Source organism: Trichosurus vulpecula, chromosome 1 (genome assembly GCF_011100635.1).
Source record: "Trichosurus vulpecula isolate mTriVul1 chromosome 1, mTriVul1.pri, whole genome shotgun sequence".
Classification (NCBI taxonomy): Eukaryota; Metazoa; Chordata; class Mammalia; order Diprotodontia; family Phalangeridae; genus Trichosurus; species Trichosurus vulpecula.
In genome coordinates, this window is record NC_050573.1 from 543,176,876 (window position 1) to 543,194,833 (window position 17,958).

At 41.4% G+C, this 17,958-nt stretch overlaps 2 protein-coding genes across 2 annotated transcripts; one reads left to right on the plus strand and one right to left on the minus strand.

The window, feature by feature from the left end:
• Positions 1-4,472: 4,472 nt before the first annotated feature.
• On the minus strand, positions 4,473-17,231 carry LOC118841543 (perilipin-3-like). The gene is made up of 7 exons (XM_036749068.1): positions 17,138-17,231; positions 11,447-11,502; positions 9,470-9,710; positions 8,648-8,826; positions 7,614-7,710; positions 6,412-6,419; positions 4,473-4,787 (listed from the first exon to the last, which is right to left on the minus strand). The coding sequence occupies exons 1-7, from the start codon at positions 17,229-17,231 to the stop codon at positions 4,473-4,475; spliced, it is 990 nt and encodes a 329-aa protein (XP_036604963.1).
• LOC118833901 (biogenesis of lysosome-related organelles complex 1 subunit 2) lies at positions 17,126-17,529 on the plus strand. Its single transcript, XM_036741321.1, has one exon. The coding sequence runs from the start codon at positions 17,230-17,232 to the stop codon at positions 17,527-17,529; it is 300 nt and encodes a 99-aa protein (XP_036597216.1). The 5' UTR covers positions 17,126-17,229.
• Positions 17,530-17,958: the final 429 nt, after the last annotated feature.

Below are 17,958 nucleotides of genomic sequence, written 5' to 3' on the forward strand. Positions count from 1 at the left end.
TTTCTATTTACTTTTATAGGTTTATTTTCACTTTCCCTCTCTCCTTTTATAGGTTCAGTTCCAGCCAAACTACCTACTTGCTGTTCCCCCAAACTTGAGAGATTCCTACCTTCAAATAAGATTGACCACTTACATGTCTAGAACATACTTTCATCTCTATGTCATGAGAGTCCCTGCTTGACTTCAAGGTTTAGTTCTTGTATTATTCTCCTATGGTAGATCTTTCTGGATCCCCCAATTGCCTCAAGCTTTAAGGAGCATTCAACTAGGAAAACTTTACCATGTTAATATTGGAGGCTAGTGAGAACTCTCATGAGATGCGCCTGGCCTGGGGAACTTGTGCTTGTGCAGAAGCAGCCAAGATGACTTAGATCTGGAATACTTCTTGATAATCCATAGGTCTATTGTTATTGAAGGGTCGGCTTTTTCCATATTAATAATAAGGTCCAATGTGTTTTATGCAACTTTAGTATGTTCTCCACATACTAGTAGTATTTACAACAGCCAATTAATAATAATTTTTCATTATGCTTTTACATGTCCCTATGATAACTTGACCTTGGCCCCGCCCTGTTGAAGAAAAAAGCGAATAAATGAAATCCTCATCATAAACATGCATAGTCCAGCAAAACAAATGTCCACATTGACCAAGCCTGAAAATAGATGTCTTTATGCATTTTAAGTTATCACCTCAGGCGGAAGGTGAGGGGCATATTTCATCTTTGGTATTTTGAACTTTGTGTTTGTCATTATTATGATCAGAGTTCTGAAGTCTTTCAAAACAATAGGTAAAGTTTAGTTAAAATATAGTGTGAGGCTAAGGGTTTGAACTTTTCTTCCTTTTGAAAAAAAAGGTTTAATGTTGGCTTGTTTTTATATTACAGCAATTTCTGGATTTCTTCCCTTGGTATTTCCCTTGTAACAGAGAAAGATAATTAAGAAAATACAACAACCTACCAAGTATGGCAGAATATGGAACATTCTGCATCTACCTTCCCCTCCCTTTCTAAGGAAATATTTTTCTCATTTCTTCTCTGAAGACAAGATTGACCAATAGAATTGCATAGTGTTTGGCTTCATTTTGGTGGGGTTTTTGCTATTTATGCATTGTCATTATTCTTCTTATATTGGTGCAATATCATCCTTCCTGTGGCTAGTTTCATAAATTTGGTTCAATGAAGTTTGTAGATGTTAGAACCAGGGAGGAGAATCTCTTAAATACTCAGCATGTATCTGTGATCTAATTATGTTATCTCATTATTTCCTAGGACAAAATTGCATTCAAACCATGGAGATGTTGGAGCCAGGCTTCCAGGTGGGATGCTGCATCTAGCCAGCCTGGCAGGGAAACCTGGAGAATCTAGGGTGCCTGGGACTCAAGCCCAAAACAGATTTTGAACTTGGAACCAGTATTGTGCTCCAAAAGAATTGAGAAGTGAAGTTAATTCCCTTCTCCTCCCCAAAGACTGATGTCTGTGAAGGAGGGAAGAATCATTCCTCTCATCTGTGGGAAATTTCTTATATTTATGATTATTCCTTTGAAGTAAATTTCTTTGTAAAAGCTAATCTGACAGTGGGTAAGTGGAGATGAATGTAGGTGATTCTCCCCATCAGTAAACATACATACACACTTGGGGGCACACCATCACTGAGAGCAGGAACCATCTTCTGAGAACCTAGACATACCCAACCTCCTTAGGGGTACTGGAAAACCCCAGAGGAGGTGAAATGTAATAGAGTTGGCTTTCAGGCATCTAGGGCAAGGGTAGCCAGTGTTACATTACCCAAAATAAAATTTTTCAAATTCAGGAAAATGAATGTTTTATAAAATTTACCAAATATCTCTATTTGCTTAGTCTTAAAGGGCCTTTTTTCAGCCTAATAGACAAAAGAAAGAGCAAAGGCAGGCAAAGAAAATTGGCTTCTCATTTCAGGCCACACTCCATGGAGTTTTCACAAGAACTTGGGACATACACCATCCCACCTGCAATCCTGGCTCCAAGGTTGCCATCATGGCTTAAGGTTTGTGTGGGTTTACCACCAGCACCTGAAACAGAGATGCAGAAACTCAGGAGACCCCAAGCTCATTTGTTGGAGCTGGGACAAAAGAGGGGAGAGGGAAGGTATCCCACCTTCATAGAGCCCATGCTGTGGGGGAATTGTGATCATCACCTGGAAGCAGCAGGAAGGAATGTGGGGGGAAAAGTCAAGTCAATGATTCTTTACACCGTACCACATGTCCAGGCCAGTTTACCCAGAACAGGTTCGAAAAACACATAATTGCTAACTCTGCCCCTTATAGTAGTGTTGCCTTGTGAGCTGGGTGCCTTGTGAGGTGGCCGAAATTACTAAAGATCCTGGGAGTTTTATTTCTTTTCTAGCCTGAGAAGAGGTTGAAAGATTCTGGAATATGGACTTAGTTTTCTACTTTAGTGACAGCTTTTAAATCTCTTAGGAATGGGAAAAAGGATGAATTAGAGAGGAAAGGGACCAGCTGAAGAGGCAGCTTTAAGCCCTAGAGCACGTGGTGCTACTCAGTTTTGGATAGTGAGAGAAACTGCTGGAACAATGAGGAATTACATTCATTCTCTCTTCTGTTTTGTTGCTTTCTGATGAGTAGCACAGTTAAGTGTCTCTCTGTCATTTTACATTTTTGCTGGCTATTTGCATTTTTTTAAAACAATAGGTTACAACTAGTATCTCTGATAAAGGCCTCATTTCTAAAACATATGGAGAACTAAGTCAAATTTATAAGAATACAAGTCATTCCCCAACTGAGGAATGGTCAAAGCATATGAATGGGCAGTTTTCAGAGGAAGAAATTAAAGCTATCTATAGCCATATGAAAAAAATGCTCTAAATCACTATTGATTAGAGATGCTAATCAAAACAATTTTGAGGTACTACATCACACATATCAGATTGGCTAACATGACAACAAGGAAATGCTAGATGTTGAAGATGTGGGAAAGTCGGAACGCTAATTCATTATAGGTGCTGTGAGCTGATCCAACCATTCTGGGGAGCAATTTGGAACTGCCCAAAGGGCTATAAAAATGTGCACACCCTTTGACCCAGCAATACCACTTCTAGGGCTATCACCCAAAGAGATCATAAAAGTGGGGAAAATCTGTACATACATAAATATTTATAGCAGCTCTTTTTTTGTGGTGGCTAAGAACTGGAAATTGAGGGGTTGGGGAATGGCTGAACAAGTTGTGGTATATGAATGCAATGGAATATTATTGTGCTATAAGAAATGATGAGCAGGCGGACTTTGGGAAAACCTGGAAAGACTTATGTGAATTGAAGCTTAGTGAAGTGAGCAGAACCAGGAAAACACTGTACAAAGGAATAGCGGCAGTATACAAGGACTCATTTGGATAGACTCAGCCCTTCTCAGCAATGCAAGGGCCTAAAACTCTTCCAAAGGACTCATGATGGAAAATGCCATCTACATAGAGAGAAAGAACTACGGAGTTGGAGTGTAGATGGAAGCAACTCTTTTCTCTTGTTTTCTTTTATTCATTATGGTTTCTTCCATTCATTATAGTTCTTGTATGCAACATGACTAATGTGAAAATATTTAATAGGAATGTATGTGTAGAGCCCGTATTGGATTGCATGCTGTCTTGGGGAGGAAGGGGGAGAAAATTTAAAACTTATGGAAGGGAATGTTAAAACTGAAAATAAATTTTTTTTAAAAAGCCACGATAGATGTGGCTAATCGTGTCCTGAGCTGGTGTTTGTCATACTCTGCAGTAGGGGAGGGAACTTTTGGATAATTGATCAATCTGTCACCTAGGAGCTGAGAGCATTTTGTGAGTTATTCAGAATCTATAGTTTAAGCTTTCTAGCTCTGCTGAGAAAGCAAGCCACATAGGACTCATACCTTTGCCCTGAACCAAAACCCTCCAGAACTAATCTCATTATCTCCAAAATAGACAGGTGACTTTGCACCAAGGGCCATCCTGCTGCTCCTCCCCCTTCAAGGGAGGGGGAGGAGTAGAGAACTCAAAGAAAGTTCATGGCCTTGAATAGGCCACTAATGGGTGGAAAAAAAAAAACCCACACACACTATGTGCCAGACACTTTACAATTATTGTCTCGTTTGATCCTCCTCTCACCCTGGGAGGTAAGTGCTGTTATCCCCATTTTACAGGCAAGGAAACTGAGGTAAATAGGGGTCAAGTAACCTGCCCAGTGTCACACAAGTAGTGAAGGTCTGAAGTCAGCATGTGAATTTGGGTCTTCCTGCCTCCAGGCCCTGCACCCTATCACCAGCTGCCCCAAATTTATGGTCTCCTATTTTGCATTTGAATAACCCACAAAGGATGAATAAATTAAATTTTTAATGCAACTTTATTATCCTAATTTGAAAAGTATAAAGAGTACAATAAAGATCACCCCAATTCCATATGATAATTCAAGATGCTTTTTCTTTAGGAACTGCTACCTCTGGGAAGGAATATTCAGAAGGGGGGAAATGATCCTGCAATCCAACCAGAAGGAATATCACTTTCTAAGAAACAGAGCAATTTTTCTAAGCTTCCCTGGGCTTTGGTCAGCTTTAACTGGCTAAGTATCAGATGATGCTTGTTTAGATCTTGAAAACTACCACTTGTGGAAAAGGTGGTATGAAGCTCCTCCATGTCACAGCAAGCCTGTTGGAGATCGTCTTGTATACTGGTTGGGAGACCAAGGACCTGAGGCATGAGGTCCATGAAGGCCGACTGTAATCTCAGAGAAATTCTGCAGGACATGTGCAGAGTCAGGGCTTCAAGGAACTGGAAAAAAAAAAAAAGGACTTAATGTCCTCTGCCTTCTATCACCACTTCTTTAATTGCTTTCCTGTAGATTTAGAAGCTATATACACATGCAGACAGATACACATATACATACACACACACAACCAGTAGGCAATGGAAAATAGTTCACATTTTTTAAAATTCCTGGATTAGGAGGTGGAAGACTCCATTTAAACCCCTACTCTTTTACTCACTGTCTATGGGACTGTGGGGAAGATGCTCAGTTTCATCTGCAAAATAAATTAGATGAATTCTAAAGTTTTGCCAACTACAAAAACTTCTTTAGGCTACCTTTCCTGTTAATAGTACCACCATTCTTCTAGTCACTCAGGTTCAAAAGTCATCTTTGGATTAGGGGGAAAAATTATAGTAAAAGGAAAAATCAGTTGCCACAATCAGCTGACTTAAAGGATTTCTAGTCTCTCTTCTGTTATCCTACTTCACTTCCTAGTCAGCTACTAAGTATCTGAGGGCCACTTTGAACTCAGGTTTTCCTGACTCCAGGGCCATTGCTGTATGCACCATGCCACCTAGCTGCCTGATGCATCTTACTGTACTGTTCTGGTCCACAGCTTGAACTAGCATGATGTGCTCAGTGCTGGGCCCCAGGTACTGACATGCTACTTCTCCCCCCTCCTAGCCCCAGCTACCTGTTTGCTGTCTTCCTCATCTGCTTTGGGCTGTGTCTGAGGGTCCTGTGGAGATCAGGTCCTTCTATTGAGGCTTTTTCTTCCTGCCTCTCTCATAAGATCCAACTGGCCTGGGGAACTTGTGCTTGTGCAGAAGCAGCCAAGATGACTTAGATCTGGAATACTTCTTCATAATCCCTAATAAACTCAATCCTAAGCCTTATCTGTCCCTGTCTTCCTCTGTTCCTCCTGAGGGGCTTTTTTTGTAGTTTGGAGCAAGATCATAACTGGGAGTCACAAAATCCAAGTTTGAATCCTGCCTCCACTTTGAGCTTTGAAAGTTAAACCTTCCTGAGGCCCTTGTCTCTTCCTTTCCTAAGTGAAAGGGATACCTCCAAGACTCCTTTCAGCTCTATATCTGCAACCTTTTGATTCTAGGTCTTTTCCTTCTCTTCCTTCAGCATGTTCTGGTTTTTATGGAATCTAGCTTTCTCCTGAAGCTACATACCTTGGTGCCTTCTCCAAGGCTGACTGTTGCTCCTCTCAAACATCAGGGTTCAGGGACAACTGGGATACCACTCCTTTGCTCTCTTTCTGCCACAACCACTGTAAACTCAGCAAGCAAGTTGTCTTTTGAAGTCCACTGCTTCCTGTCTAGTTACTTGTTGCTTGTCATCTCTGGACCTCCAGCTGACCTTCCCCCTCTCCAAGTAGGATTACTTGTCTCAGCCTTACCCTAATATCTGCTTCCTTCAAATACCCTGGCCTTCTAGAGTCCACATTCAGAAGACCTTGTCACTAAGCTACACCAGACTAAGGTTGATTTCATAGCTATTTCTCCTGCATATTAAGGAGTGGTCACCTAGATACACCTTTTGTACAGAACAGGATACAAAAAAATAAACCAAACAGCTGACAAGTTTTCTAAGAGCCTTGATAATCTTATCCCTAGAATACTTTCCTTTATTCCCAACCTGACATTCTCTCTAGTTTTTCCATCTCATTCCCAAAAAAGCAAGAAGGCAAGAGAGTATTCCTCTAGAGGCACATTGTCAGCTCCCTGACAATCCCTCCCCCCAAGTTCCACATTAGCTCCCACCATATTGGAAAATTCATCATCTGGCTGCCTGGATGACACTGAAAGATCTCAGTGCCTTTCAAATCACTATGCTGAGGATTATCTTTTCTTTCCCTTCTTGAATTTACCCTTTTTTAGATCTAGCAGAAGTCCCTATTCTCCATGAAATCTTCCCCAATTAATCTTAAAACTTACTTTATTTTCACATACTACATTTAGTACCTATGAAGGTTACACAAACCATGAGTAGCTATCCTCAAGTAAGTCATAGGTATGCCTACAAAGATATACTATTGTCTATTGATACTTCAGATACAAGGTTCACTAGAGCCTATAAGGGATCCAGAAAGTTTCAAAGTCAGCTAGGGTGGTTCTTTCTCCCCACCCCGGTACTCCTATATCCAGTTGTAGAGTCTTATTGATTCCATATCTTCCATCTGTTCCCTACTTATATGGCCCCCACCCTGGTTCAGACCCTTGTTACCTTACCCAGACTATCATGCCAGCCTCTCATCTAGATTCCTGGCCCCTCATCTATTTCTCTGATTAGTTGCCACAAGGCACCAAAGCAATCTTTCTAAAGCAGAGGCCTGTCATGTCCTTACCTGAGAACTTTCCAGTTTCCTGTTACCTCTGTGATTTTTTACAATCCATTTTCTATTTACCTTTCTAGGTTTATTTTCACTTTCCTTCTCTCCTTTTATAGGTTCAGTTCCAGCCAAGCTACCTACTTGCTGTTCCCCCAAACTTGAGATTCCTACCTTCAAATAAGATAGACCACCTACATGCCTAGAACATACTTTCATCTCTATGTCCTGAGAGTCCTTGCTTAAGGACTTCAAGGTTTAGTTCTTGTATTATTCTCCTATGGTAGATCTTTCTGGATCCCCCAATTGTAAGTTCTCACTATCCTCCAATATTTACATAGTAAAATTTTCCTAGTTGAATGCTCCTTGAAGCTTGAGGCAATTGGGCACTTGAAAATAAATAGGAGCAACACTAAACAAATGTTCTTGAGGTCACCCATCTGATCTCCAAAAAGACATCAGTTTGACATTAATTTTCCACGTACCTCTAAGTCTGATAACTTTGTATCACCATCGACATTTTCAAACTGGCTCCACTTGATCCACAGCTCAAAAAGGGCCTTATGGCTATTCTGCCCATCCACAGAACCTTGCTTTCTTTGATAAGCCTGGTGGAACAAAGCATTTGGAAAGCTTGAAGATATAGGTCTGCCTTGTAACAGTGTTCTTCAGAACTGAGGCATGCTGCATTTACTGCGGAGTCAGCAATTTATAATTCCTTCCCTATAGTTGGAGACCATCCTCTTATACATGCCATAAAAAGATAATTGCCACAATGGAAAGGCTAGCATGGCTTAAGTGGAATCTAGAAGCTTGCTTCTACCACTTTACCATCGCCCCCAATCACCCACACATACCACCACCCCAGCACCTCCTGGTCTACCTTGCTAGGTGGGTAAAGACCTGGCAGTGCAGCATAACAAATAAGGTCAGTATCCATCAAAGCTTGTACCCCCTTGTACAATCTTGGTCATATTGGGAGGCAATGTCCCCAACATAGGGTTTAAGCCCTGGCCAGAATCAAATGATTCTAATATGATCATTCTGGGCATTATACTTTAAGAACAACACTGATGGAATAGAGATCAAAAGAACATTCAGAATGCTGACAGGCCTTAAGACCATGTCAGATGAATAGACAATGATGAGTCAAGAGAAGGGAACACTTTGAAGTCCTTGAATGAGCTAGCATGTACTGGAGGTTAGGGGTTTTTTTGGTTTGTTTATCTACTATTTCTAGTAGGAAGAATGGGGGGTGGGGGAGGTAGACTTAGATTATACATAAAGGAATTGTGTAGGGAGTGAGTGGGGGCAACTTAACCAAATTATAATGGACTGCCTTAAGAAATAATGACTGGGTTCTTCTTTACTAGGTCATTAAACACAAGTTGGGTGACTGCTTGTTAAATGACAAGGGACTAGATGGCTCTATATGACTTTTTATGCTAAATGGCCTGAGGTTCCTTCCAACTTAGATTCTTTAAAAATGGTCTTTGAAAGGAACTGGTTGGTGTTAGAAGTAGCTTAGAGCATAGAAAACCTTACCCATTCAATTGCTTCATAGAGATGGTACATGAGTTTTCTGATGTTGTTCCTGGCACCTCTGATATTTTCCAATGCCTGCTTATACGCCTGGGGCTGGAGGTGGCTTGGCAGAAAACGTAGTGATGTGAAGTAGGCTGTGCCTTTTGAAGACACGTCTCCAAAACAACCTCCATCTTCCTCTGAAATTTTGAATGTTTAAAAAAGCATTAATAATTCTACTTGAACATACTAAGTTAACATTTACTAAGCACCTATTATATGCCAGGCATTGTGCCAAAGGCTGGGAGTACAAGAGGCAGCAGGACTGTCCCTGCCCTCAGTCTAATGGGGGAGGCAACATGCAAACAAATATATGCAAAGCAAGCTATATGCAGGGTAAATAGGGCGTAATTAACAGAGGGAGGCATTCGAATTAAGAGGGGCTAAAGACCAATAGTGAGCCAATCTTAGAGACCTTGACAATCCATAGGATATTCCCTTTGCTTCTGTTGTGAGGAAAGCTAAACTATGCCATGTGACCAAATCCATCAGGACATCCCATTTTCCTTAAACCAAGGCATCAGGCACTAGAATCATAAAACAGCATCAGATTCTTATTCAGAGCTGAATATGTAACAGTCATAAGACTGCTGTACTCTTAAAAATAAACTTACATGCAAGTGATTAGTAGCAACTTTTACATATAAAGGAAGCTAGATGACTAAGTCATAGTACATCATGAAACAGTCTAATCAGAAATTAGCCAGACTGTTTTACACTCCAAAGCAGAACTGAATAAGGGAGAAGGCCAGAGGAATTGTGTGTAGCTCGATAGTCACTGACCCTCATTTGGCAAGAGTGGGAAGTATTTGTCCATAGTCATTTTGCATTCTTCTAGTGTTTCTTTCTCCTCTTGGGTTTCAGACCAGATTTTCTCTTCATCAGACACAGACCTTGTGCTCACATTACTGAGGCTTATGGCATCATCCTTGCTCGAGTAACCACTACTGGCATTCACCAATGAATCACTTTCTTTTGATGGTTGAGCTTTGTCAGGTATGATCTCTTTAGATGAAGGTGATATCTAGAAAGAGAAACAAATTTATAATGCCTTCGGCTCATGTTATGGTACCAGCCTTTTCAGCTTTTTAATATCCCCAAACATGTACTAGTAAATACTAGGTTTCAACCAAACTAGATTTTTGGGTTTTACTAGGTTACATGTTGTTGTCTCAACTTTCTTGATGTATGTGACCATTGCTATTTGGGGACATCTAATCTATTTTAAAGGTTAGGAAGGCCTTCCAGTAATAATCTATAGGAATTGAAAAGTGCTGACAAGATCTACCTGAGTAGAGATCAGCAAATGTTCCCATCTTTGTATCTGTAGCAGTGGGCTTTCCATATCGTAGGCATTTGTGTCAACTTTTTTTGAGCGCTCAATTAGTCAAGGTAGACAAGAATCTAGTTTAGCATTATAAATATTTAACAGTTTTAAGTTTCTTCCAATAATTTTAGAGCCCCCTCTTATCTAACAGCACTTAGAATTTGTGTTCAAATGTGCATTTTGTTTGTATTTTGAGACAGGGACCCTAGATAAAGAGACTAATTTTAGGCACAGAAACAAAAGTGCAGGTTAGACAACTGCGTATGGAAGTAGATATCAGATGCTATCAAAAAGGACAGAAAGCAAGGGAGACATATAATTACAAAAACATGGTTTTGGAGAAACATGGTAATGGGTGGAGGGGGGGGAGAGGAATAGGTTTCAGTGGGACGTGTAGAGCTGGCTCCACATAAAGGTATGAGTCTGAAATTCAAGGCTTACAAAATTTGCTGGGACAACTTCTTGTGGAAAAGAGGTTTGGGCATGTCCTGCTGTATGAAGCAAACAGCTGAGGAAGGGGCAGGTACAAGGCACCACAGTCCCTTTCAAGAAACCCTGCCATACTTAATGGGAAGAAACTAGCTGATGCTTCACCTGATCTGGATATTTACTAGCTGTGCGATTCTGGGGAAGTCACAATGTGTCTGCTCAGTTTCCTCAACTGCAAAATGAGAATGAAAAATAGCACCCGCCTCAGAGGTTTTTTTGCGGATCAAATGAGGTATTTTTCAAAGCACCTGGCACATAGTAGGTACTTACTAAATGCTAACTCCATTCTCTCTGCAGCGCTTCCCAAACCTTTTTTAATGTTGTGATCAGTTAGTACTCAGGACAAGGGTATAGATTTCCCTCTGTATTTAGAGGAAAAAACTTGATGTTTTACTTATATCACCCAGGTTTACCTGGCTGTTAAGATTTCCTTTTAATTAGTCAAATGTTTCACTTGTCCATAGTGGTTCCCTTCCTAGATTTTATACCAGATTAAAGTTTATTCATTTTATTGGTTAGCTTTGGCATCTATCCACTCATTTTTTGTATAATCTTTTCCCAGGCTCTTTATTCTGCCTTCTTCAGTTTTCCACCTATCAATATATTCAAGTTAGTTCCTTTTCAAAAAAAAACACACTTTAAAGAAAGAGGAATTTATATAGAACCCTTCTTCAGTGTACCAGAGTTAGCTCTTTAATTCAGTCTTGAATTTAAAAGGAAATATTTTAAAAAGTTTAGAAGAGCAGTATGTAGTAGAAAGCCTCCAAAAGGCCCATAGGGACTGTGTTCAACACACCTAGGTTATCTACTTCTTTCTTATAATGAACTCAGTGCCAAGCTCTGATAGGATGCTATACACTAAGACAATTTTGAGCTGTTAGACCCAGGACTGGATTATTTTCACAGTGGAATCAGAATTAGCTCAGACCGTTAGTCAAAATTACCTCCTGTGGTACTTGTGGTATGCTCATTCTCTCTTGGCTGATAGGCTCACTTGAAACTGAAAATGAAAGCATTATTAGTTAAAAGCTAGAAGGTGTTGATGGGCATACCCTCCAGTAAGATAAACTCGTACCAGTTGTGACAAGTCTTTGGGCCAGGAGAAATTAAACCACCACTTGTACTTTTTCCTTCTGCCTTAAAAAGAAATGGCCAGTGCAAGGGAAGTTTCTATTTCACAGAAAATGACTACATTGAATTCAGAGGCTGATTACTCTAAAATCTTTACCATTAAGATGTTTAACAATTCTAATGCGGTTAGGTGATTTACAGCAATAATCCCATATTCAGGATCTCAGCTCAATGCTTTTCTTTAAGGCATCTGTTGCCTACTTTCTACTGATTGGTACAAATACAAATAGGTATTCTGAGGTAGCATGCCATAACAGAAAGGGCATTGAATTTGGAGCAAGAGGGATTAGGTTCAAATCCTGTCTACTTACTGCCTGTGTGACCTTGGACAAGTACCTTCCCTTTCTCTGGACTGGGGTAATTCATTTGCAAAAGGGAGGGGCTAGATGAGATGATCTCTTCAGCCTCTTCCACATCCAAATACTATTGTCTATTCTCCAGCCTTAGGCTGACTACAAACATAAAAGGTCTTAAAGTCTCAGGTGAAATGCTCATGGTAAGATTAGAACTTTGTCTGTAGAGCATAGTCATCTTGTTGGGAAGAACACTCCATCCATATTGCCAACAAAAGGAAGCCTGCTATTTTGTTTTATTATAACATATTGTAAGTAAGGTGGATTTTAATGTGCATAAAATGGATTTTTGTTATTATTTCTTAGAGTTCAGTTTCCCAGGATCTATGCCCATAACCTCAGTTTCCCAGGATCTGTGGCGGTCACAATCTGTTTCCCAGCTATTAGATATGAGTTCCTAGGCTCATGGTTCAAAATATCTCCACCATGCTTGCACAGCATTATATAAGGATAAATAATATAAATATGCATGCTGAAACTGTAAACATCCACTGCGACTGCGCAGCGAGATATCAGGATGCGGTGATATGAACTTGTGAGGCTCTTGCTAGCAAAGCCTTCTTTGGCTGATGCCCTATAAAAGAGGTGGTCAGTGAGTTGGGGAAACATGCACAAGCTGGAATGCTGTGTGCCTCTACTGGCCGCCACTGAGGCTTGAGAGGATTTAGGGGAACCCTTTAGGATTGGCTGCACATGTTGTTCCCACCTCGACTAGGCCCATCGAGACGCAGGGGTAGTTGCCCCCCACATCCCCCTTTCTCTCTGACCCCTGCAAGAAGAGTGATTAGGGAATGCTGTAGGAGTTTGCAGTGCTCCCCTTATTAGCAATTCTGTGTTAGAGAAGACAAGACTAGAATAGACCTTCTTGTAACCCCTTTGAATCTCTTTCCTGTCTGACCAGAACAAAAGTGAACCTGTTAGTGGCTGGAATCCAAAACCTCCAGTGCCTCCTGTGTATTATTTGTCTGACACGTATTTATATTACCTAGGTCTAGTACTTAGAGATTGTTTCTTCGACGTTCCCACACAATAGGGCTCCTAGGCTGTATCACCTTGGGGGTGGGGGAAAAAGAATCGTTTCCAACAACCAAAACAGCTGTTTTGGCCCAACTATGGAAGTAATCAGAGCCCTCAACTAATTCCAGGTCAAAGCTCTGAGATTGGAGAGCTTTTGAGTGTGATATTTTAACGTCACTTCATTCCTGGCCCACAAGAGGGAGTTTTGCTTGAATTAGTAGGCCAACTTTCTCCAAACCAAATTCAAGTTTTAAGCCATTTAAAGCATGCCAGTAAGCAGGACTATCTCCTCATTCAAGAGGCTCTGCTAAGTATACCAGGGTCACTTCCAGTTAAACCAATGTTCACTTACCTTTGTCAGTAAGCCTAGCTACAACCTCTTTTGCATCAGTAAGTATCTCAGAGACAGTCTTCTCCATCTGTGATGGGCTTGTTCTGGTTTCTGCTAGATGGAGAGTCTCTTTGCCAACAGTGGATATACAGTCCATGCAAGACTCCTTTATGCCAGTAGCAGTGATATGGCTAAAGCTATACCCAGCCCTTTTTTCTTCCCAGTACAGTCTGAAGGGAAAATCAGAGTAATTAAATGAATGTCAAAGAGACATTACATTATATTGGATAGGAATACTCTGGGGAATTTCACCTTAGCAGAAGAACACACGTGGCCATGCAGTATAATGGCAAAAGCACTTGATTAGGAGTTAGAACACCTGGGTTTCAGTTTGTGTTCTGGCACAGCTGTAATGTTGGGCAGGTATTTTAACAATGTAGTTTGTTCCTAAGTGGCACCGTGCATAGAACACCAGGCCTGGATTCAAGAAGACCCAAGTACAATTCCATCATCAGTTACTTACTAGCTGTGTGACCCTGGACAAGTCACCTAACCCTGTTGCCCTCAGCCCCTTTATCTGTAAAATTGGCTGGAGAAAGAAATAGCAAACTGCATTAACAACCCAGCTAGCATATTGTTGGGGCGTAAGATACACAGGCTGCTGGGCCCCAGGAGGCTGCCAGGAAAGCACAGGTTTTTTTTTATCTGCTTAAACAAGGAAAGCATGAAGGGATTGAGCAGCTTACTGTGTTAGCATACAGACAACATTCATTTAGTTTGGGGGAAAAAGCCAGCATTCAGTTACTTCAAGGGAGCAAAGAGACAAGCATCAAGATATACACCAAATACAGATTCATTCTCGTACTTCAGGGGAAAAAGCCAGCACCCTGAGCTTCAAAACATTCATTTAGTTCAGGGGAAAACAAACCAGCACCCCAAACCTCAAAACCACAATACAAACAAATTACAAATATCAATAGACAGACCCAATACAATTCATAGTTACCAACACTTGGGCTCGGCCTGAGAGCAAGGGCTGGCCCAGAGTCACACTCCCGGTTGCTCCCACACCAACTGCAAAAGGAAAGAGAAATCTTCAAGCTGTCCTCTCCCCTCTTATAGAGTTTTTGACATCATCAAGTGCCGCCTGAATGACCAGAGCCGATTGGTTCTTGAGCTGGCCCCTCCCCCTAGCGTAGACCAGGTTAACACCCAATAGGGCGTGGCTCTGGTGCTAACACCTCCCCTCAGCCAGCCCCATGACTCATCACACAGGAAGTTCACTGCTCCCAGGCAAAATGAGGTAAGCTGAGTCACTCTAAAACAAAGGACACTCTGGCTACACAAACCCCTCCAGTATCTTTACCCTGAAAACCCCAAACGGGGTCACATCTTACTTGACTGAAAAAATGACTGAACAACTATCCCTAAGATGGGGAATAAATACTTTTACTGTCTGGCACACAGGATCATTGAGGACCAAGTGAAATTAACATATGTGAAGAGCAAGAAAATCATCCACGTTATCCAAAAGCGTGAAGAAATGGTCCAAACTTTTGGGTGCTGGACAAAATGAGGGAGGTGGAGAAGAAACCTGCCAAAATCTAAGGATACAACACCAGTTGCTGTCCCCATATCCTTTGGGTCTTGTTTCAAGGAGAACTTTTACCCCCTCTCCCTGCTTCCTCCCCAATATTTCCCTAGCCCTTTTAGCCTGCATTTATACATGTGCACATCAGCATTAGGTGCCACCATATTGCAACTTGGGCTCTGAGGGTGTTTTTTTGGAGGCCAGAGGAAGAAAACAGGGAAAGTTCATATGGATCTAGAAGGGTACAAGGAAACCTTTTCCCATGCCAAGTCCAAGAATTCTTCCACCTTGCTTGAAATAGCAGTGCAAAATAATTATTTAATGCAAATTTATATGTTAGTGTAACTCCTTGTCATCTGAAGATGCAAGTGATCCTGAGAAAAAGCATCTTACTTTCTAGAGGCCTGTATGGAAGGAGGACCGCAGTTTTGAGCTTGTGTATGGATGGTGTAGACCAATGAAGGGTCAGGAGAACAATTATAGTGACTGTAAGGAGGTTAGTGCTAGTCAAGTCATTAGTGAGATGGCAAGCGGGAAGGGGAAAAGGCCTGCATCTACTAGAGTCTGTGTAGCCCCATGTTTTCTCTTCACTTAGAGTATAGCTGGCATTTTAGAAGTTTATTTCCTTTCCAGAGGGATTCGTATTAGCACAGACCATTTACAAATCAGGTTTTACTTTCTTTCTGTGAAGCACATGAGGAGAGCTGAATGGCCAACTTAGAACTGCCTATTTTCACTCAACTCCCCAGTCTTGTAAGCAGTCAGTTCAGTTCCAAGGCATACCCTCTGGAAGTCAGATCAGAATTTTGTTGGCAGAGATGATTTCTTGTAGAGTCTAAGATGCTTGAATTTTATATGTTAAAAAAATAAAAAGCTGAGTTAAGGAATTGAATTTCTCCTAGGAAAGAAGGTAAGAAGTTGGTACCTCTCAGCCTTTATTTCCCAATCTATAAAACAAGAATAGTGCTAGGCTCATGAGATTGTTGTAAGAATCAAACATCATGACATATGTAAGCAATTTGCAAACCCTTAAGACCTATCTATGTGTCGTTATCAACATCATCACCCCTTCTTCCACATCTAAGTGGAGGAGGGAAGAGATGGAATCCAAGTACATGGGTTAGTAGCATAGTCTCTAGGCCTTCAGTAGTATGTAAGTTCTGATTATACATTGACAGAACTAGCCGTTCTCTGTCACTCTCTGCAGCAAGACATGCAACGTTGAATCCCCAATTTAGCCCCAATTAACCCATGCTATTGGTTATCTGTTTTGTGTTGGGGTATGGGAAGATTGGGGTGTTTTCCTTGAAGAGGGAACCTGGTTTATTTCCTTTCTTCTGAGCGGACCTGCTTAGCCTTCAATTCGATCCACACTGTGTTTTTTGTTACACTTTGAGTTTGTCTCTTTTCGTGTGTCTATGTCAAAATTATGAAATGTCTATGTTTTTTTTAAAAAAAATCTGAAATGCAGGCAGCCAGAGATTTCAGGCTGCAACTAGGGAAACAAAGACTCTTTTGCCTTCTGGTTCTATGTGTGGGCAACCTGGAATCAGAACAGAAAAAGGGTTAAAATTTTGGCAAATTCTGGGTTTTAAATTGTTAAAAAATTTAAAAATTGGTTAGTTGAATTTGGGAAGAAAGAACTCCTGAAACTGTAAATCCATTCCAGGAGCTCACTCTTGCTAAAAACACCTCCTCTCAATGAATGCCTTCTGGTTAAACCTCCCGTGAAGGCTTCAGTGGGACTCTGGCATTTGTCTTAGTCCCTGATTCCCTTAGATTCAAGTACAAAAGAGGTTTTTGGGAGTGAGCAAGGGGGTGAAGTTTACTTGAATTACAATCATTGAGATCTTTTCAGTAGGGCTGCAGTAAAGGTTAGAGCAGTCAAATCAAACTCCTCTCCTCCCAGATCGGATTAGAGGAGAATGCAGGAGAACCATAGGGAAAAACTTAAAATCTCCCTCCCCAACAGGCAAAAGGAGGAGAGGGACAGAAATTCACAGACTGACAGTCAGTCCTGTGCCCCTGAGTACCTTTGTAGCCCGTCTTTGTGGTAAAGTTTAAAGGTAAAATTTGTGAAAGAGAGAGATAGACCCCTTTTCTCCCTTTCCTTCCACTCTTGCCCCTTTCCCTTCCCCTCCCTCCCCCTCCCTTCCCCCCTTCCTTTCCCCTTTCTTCGCCATCCCATCCTTCTCTCCATCCTTTCTCCTACCTCCCTTCCCCGGCCTAGACGATGCCGTGGTGGAGACAGCGGAGGAGGCCACGGAGCCCGCCGAGGCGGACATCACGGGGCTGTGCCAGGACATGTTCTCCAAAATGGCCACGTACCTGACGGGCGAGCTCACAGCTACCAGTGAAGACTATAAACTTCTGGAAAATATGAACAAACTGACTAGCTTGAAGTATCTAGAAATGAAAGATATTGCAGTAAACATAAGTAGAAACCTAAAGGACTTAAACCAGAAATATGCAGCACTTCAGCCTTATCTGGATCAGATCACTCTAATTGAGGAGCAAGTAGCAGCTCTTGAGCAGGCAGCTTACAAATTGGATGCATATTCAAAGAAACTAGAAGCAAAGTACAAGAAGTTAGAGAGGCGATGAAAGAATTCTTTAGCTCAGACTTTTAACTACAAGAATATTTTATAAGAGCTGAAATAAGTGGGATGGAACTTATCACTATGCTTCAATTCCTAAAAAGCCGTGCTGCTGATCCAAGGAGAATCCCAGCCCCCACCTCTGGTTGGATGTGTAATTCTGGCCACCCCCACCCCCGCCGTGTTTTCCTAAACCTGTACCAACCCAACCTCATCTTAATCGCGTGCTTCGTTGTGTGCCCTGGACCAAGGCTCAAAAATCAGGATCAACACCGTCTAGAGCAGACACAGAGGAGAGACTCTGGTCTCCCTGTCTCTTCCCTCCCTCTCCTCTAGGCCCTCCCACACCCACCCCTTTCACAACCTGTTTTTGAACTTAAATAATAAATGCCAACATATGACCCTGAAAAAAAAAAAAAAAAAAAGAAAGAGAGAG

Bases quoted from the DNA above. Each gene is read 5' to 3' on its own strand.
- LOC118833901 (XM_036741321.1), top strand. From the start codon at position 17,230: ATGTTCTCCAAAATGGCCACGTACCTGACGGGCGAGCTCACAGCTACC.
- LOC118841543 (XM_036749068.1), bottom strand. From the start codon at position 17,231: ATGTCCTGGCACAGCCCCGTGATGTCCGCCTCGGCGGGCTCCGTGGCC. The intron at 11,503-17,137 runs GTAGGAGAAAGG...TTTCATTTTCAG, and splicing joins GTCTAGGCCGGGGAAGGGAG to TTTCAAGTGAGCCTATCAGC. The intron at 9,711-11,446 runs GTAATTTTGACT...TTCTCTTTCTAG, and splicing joins TACCACAAGTACCACAGGAG to ATATCACCTTCATCTAAAGA.